General features: G+C 29.8%; 1 protein-coding gene across 1 annotated transcript; it reads left to right on the top strand.

The window, feature by feature from the left end:
- The first annotated feature begins 1,699 nt into the window (after positions 1-1,699).
- Positions 1,700-4,544, top strand: LOC107443355 (isatin hydrolase-like). The gene is made up of 2 exons (XM_016057200.3): positions 1,700-1,979; positions 3,561-4,544. Exons 1-2 carry the CDS (start codon positions 1,792-1,794, stop codon positions 4,030-4,032), a joined length of 660 nt encoding a protein of 219 aa, XP_015912686.3. The 5' UTR covers positions 1,700-1,791; the 3' UTR covers positions 4,033-4,544.
- The last annotated feature ends 134 nt before the right edge of the window (positions 4,545-4,678 follow it).

The raw sequence follows: 4,678 nt of genomic DNA, 5'->3' as shown, positions 1-4,678 counted from the left end.
ATTATTTTTGTTTTGTTTTTAAAATGCAAAAGTCATGAAAACAGGAGTATTGAAAAAGCAGACGTTATTGCTTGCTAAAACGATAGATAACAGTCTTCATAGAATGATAACCTTTGTATGTTCCATTATTAAAGAAGCAAATACCATTGATTTCCCTCATTAATACAGTCCGTATTAGACTTTTGAAATATAAATATCATAAAAATCATAATTTTTATTTTTAAGTAATCACAAATAAATAAAACATATTATAGTTAAAACTAATTAAATAATTAATACTTTACCTTTCGAGGTTTTAGAAGCAGAGCAACAAACTAAAAGATAAATAATTACCAAAAATAAGTATTCATTTACGTTGGTCATTATGTTAAAATTATTTTATTCTTAAATAAGTATAAACTTTAAAAAAAACTCTTCTTCAACCAAACTTCCAAAAAAGCCTTCTTTAAAGAAGGCTAGAAAAAAAGCGTACAAAGTATCAAAGATCATTAATAATTTTTATCTTAAAAAACACCTGTTTTTCTCGACAGATTAAAAAGCTCATTTTATTCTTCAGTTGCAAAAATTAAAGATTACACAATACGATTAGTTTGTGAGGATGTAGATTATATATATATATATATATATATCTTTTTATTAATCTTCATTATTTTATTTTCCACGATTTCTCTATATATTTAGCTCATTGTTTCACAAGGCTCACATCTATATTATATAAAACGCTAATACGTTTTAATCGATAGGCTTCGGAGCGCAGGAGCACGTAGTGAGAATCATAAGTCTAATCGGATGAATTTTCATCGAATTATCAAAAAATTTATCACAAAATTATCTTTATCGAAGCCGATGCTTTACATCCGACGCTCAGTACTATTTCTTATTGTTTTACAACACATTACTTTAGTCATCTGGTATTAAAGACTTTAAAACAAAACTTACAACAGTCACTTTTCTCAACAACTGAAATTTGGAATAGTGTGATTAAGAAAAATATGTGAACTTTTTGCAATTTCAACTTAATATTGAAATGCACCAGTTTTGAATTTTCTACAGTGAAAAGTTTTCGGAACTTCAGTGTCCGAAGCAATCCGAAATGAACTGCGAAAGCAGTTCCGAGGGTTGGCAAGCGCAAGCGAGCAGGGGGCGAAGCCTCCTAGTTTTTATATAATATTTCATATTATTTCAAAACTCTGATAAACGAGGGCAAATCCAATAATGTGATAGGTAAATAGCAATGAAATCAAACAGAAAAAAAGTCTTGAAATATTATTTTTAGCTAATATTAGTCTTTTTTATCACGACTACGTCAAATTCAATAGTTGGTAAATTTATGAACCATGATGTCGTGAATTTTTTAAAATTTTTAACCATTTTTGCTTTAGAATTGAAAAGTTTTTACTATCCTCTGAAGTTCGCGTTCTTCATTTTTTCGTTTTCGTGGAGCCAGGAACTTAATGTTTTATATCATATCGCTTGCTGCTTTTTCTATTCTAAACTGACGCATCTGATTTATTTATTTAATGCATATATAGTATTTTCTGAAACACCAACTTCACGACTCATATGCTTATTTTAAAAATATTTGCACAGGAGGGTAGCAACTCAGTTATTGTTTCATCATATTTACTATGCTCCAATCAAAACTCTCTATTCCTGTTATTGAAATAGTATTTTGTGTGAAATAAAACATACGAAATCAAGATTTGCAAATGCAAGAAATATTTGTTTTGCGAAATATGTAAGATTTTGAAACAATTCGTAAACAATTTGTTTTCTCTTTCACCTTTAAAAATGAAAATGGTATTTGTCTTCTTATTCATATTTTTAATTTTCCATTTCATTAATGCTAGGCCTAAAAATAAAGAACTAATTGATATGACTTATGTATTTGACGAAAATACGTTACGTTACCCAACATTTAGTGGGTATAAAATCGAAAAATTAGTTAAAGGCCATAGTGAAAATTTGATCACAAAATGGTAAGTATTGATCTTAATCTTAAAGTTGTTTGCAAACCTTTCTTCTCGTGAAAAAAAATAAATTTAATCTGACTCTGTATAAAAATCTAATGACGGTGTCGCTGTTTTCCATTGTTTTCCGTGCATTTTTAATGATCAAAAAATGTCACTTACCCTGGAAATGTCACTTACGTGCTTCATCTGCTCTTCAATCAGTATCATAAGGCAGCAAAAATGAAATTAAAGCTACGAGTCGGGGCTAGTACTTCATTGCAAGCAGTGATTTACCATAACCGAGCAGGTTTCGAGAGAAATCTGTACTTAACTGTACTTACCTCATTACACCAATGTTTTTTAATCATTACTATAGTAAGAAAGTAAAGAAAATATAATTTGATTTAACCAAATATAAATTATTATTCAACTAAACGGTCTAGAAACAGAAAACTGCTCGTTAAATCCATATTCAAGATTGGTTAAATTAAATAAATAAATAAAATTATTTCGTATATGACACCGAAATATTTATTTACCTGACTTTGAATGTTTAGCTTTTCAAAACATTGTTTCACTTTCTCGTAAAACGTTTAATGCATTTAATGTTTCCTCGTTTACTATTTCTGCAGGTTTAATTAGTTCCACAAGAATTTTTCAATGCTTTTAAATAGTAAAGCACTATAATAGGTCATCATTCATCCCACTATTGTATAACATCTATTTTAAGGGAAGGTTTATCTTTATAAAAAAAAGCGCATGGTCTATAACTCATGTGATAGGGTAAGTGAATTTAATCAGGATTTATTTTAACGAGACAAAACAAATCTGCATAGCATAAAATAATAATGATGAAAGTATTTAGTTCTGATTTAAGCACACAGTGCTTTTAAAAAGCTAAAGTTTTAATAGCAGTGAAAAAATGGATTATCACTTTTTTTCATATAAGAGTAGTCGATACATTATTATAGACAATTTTATTTGTGGACTTGATTGTGGTCAGAAATTGTTAAGTAAAGTTTCTTTTTCTAAGTCACTAAATCCATTTTTTTTTCTTTACTTCTAAAATACTTTTTATCATTTCTTCAGATATTATTTCCTTTTTCTGTAAAAACCAAAAAAAAAAATTATTATATCTTAACTGATAATTTTGATTAAAATGATGGCAAAAAAAAGTTAATGGTGATTTTTAATGGTATCACTGAAAAGTTAATGGTATCACTGATCACCATTCACCATTAAAAAAAGTTAATGGTGAATGGTGATCAGTGATTTTTTTAATGAAATTTTCTGCCTTGGCACACCACACGCTTCTTATGATGCGAAATACTTTGTCAAGATTTTCTAAATGTGAAATAGCAGCTCAAACAAGAAATCTTTCAATTCAGTGCACAGTGGAGCCTAAGCGCGTTGATCATCACTTTTGTAGTAAACTTTTGAAGTTCTTCTAAGACAAACATTTATTTGCTTTCACTAGTTTTTATACGTGCTTTTATTAAATCAATTTGGGGAGATGATCAACATGAAGAGAAGGTCAATTTGAAATATTTCACTGTGTCAAATTATTAATCATGTTATTATTTTTTCAAGATTGCTTTTCTCTTACAGGCATCAATACGAGGATTTCTCAACCTCTACACATGCCGGTACACACATGGATGCTCCGGCACATTTTATTAAAGGAGGAACTACAGTTGATGAGATACCAGCCCATTCCTTCTTCGGAAAAGCAGCTGTCATAGACATAACTAGAAAAGCATCACTCAGTCCTGACGCTGTAGCTACCATTGAGGATGTCATGAACTGGGAACGCACTACACAAAGGAGTTTGAATGGGACTATAGTTTTATTGAACTCTGGTTGGGGGCAGAAGTGGAACGACCGTGACGCTTTTCTCGGCACCCCAAGTAATGACACCACAAAATTGCACTTTCCAGGATTCTCACCAGAAGCCTGTAAGTGGTTAACAGAGAATAGAAGTATCACGGGAATAGGCTCTGATACCGCGTCCATTGATCCAGGTACAAGCACCAGTTCCCCCTGTCACGGTTATGTTCTAGGGCATAGATTGTTTATCTAAGAAAATGTTGCCAATATAAATAAAATTCCAATTGCAGGTGCAAAACTTTACATATTCCCAATGAAAATCGGTAAAGGAAGTGCAGCACCAACTCGAATCGTTAGCATATTTTCGCCTTGAAAATTGATCACCGCGAGCTGTTTCATCTAGAATAACTAAATCTATATCATGTGGTTCAAATAAATTTTGAGTCCCAATAAAGTTACACAAAATTTAATTGAAATTTTATAGTCTGATAGATAATGATACGAAAATATTTTCCTTTTGTATCTTGCGTTATTGATTTAAAAATACATACTTTCTATTTCATTTTAAAAACTCAAATTAACTTATGAATACAAGGAAAATTCCACACTATTTAAAATAAAATCAATGCAAAATCTTTTAAAAGGATCATCCTTAATTCATCATATTCGATAAATGGTATTACAAAAAACCTTGTAATAAAGCAGATTATTTAAAATCATTCCACTTGCGTTTGTCAATAATTTGCCACCATTACCACCATAATGTATAATATTTTTTATAAAAAATGAAACATATCTGCATGAGAATACATAACTGTTTGGCCGCTATAATATTAAAGTGGTATTATAAATATATATATATATATATATAAAAATTTATAAGGATGCTTAAAGGCATA

The sequence above is a fragment of the Parasteatoda tepidariorum genome, unplaced genomic scaffold (genome assembly GCF_043381705.1).
Source record: "Parasteatoda tepidariorum isolate YZ-2023 unplaced genomic scaffold, CAS_Ptep_4.0 HiC_scaffold_1737, whole genome shotgun sequence".
NCBI classification, from domain to species: Eukaryota; Metazoa; Arthropoda; class Arachnida; order Araneae; family Theridiidae; genus Parasteatoda; species Parasteatoda tepidariorum.
This window is presented reverse-complemented; position numbering and strand designations above follow the sequence as displayed.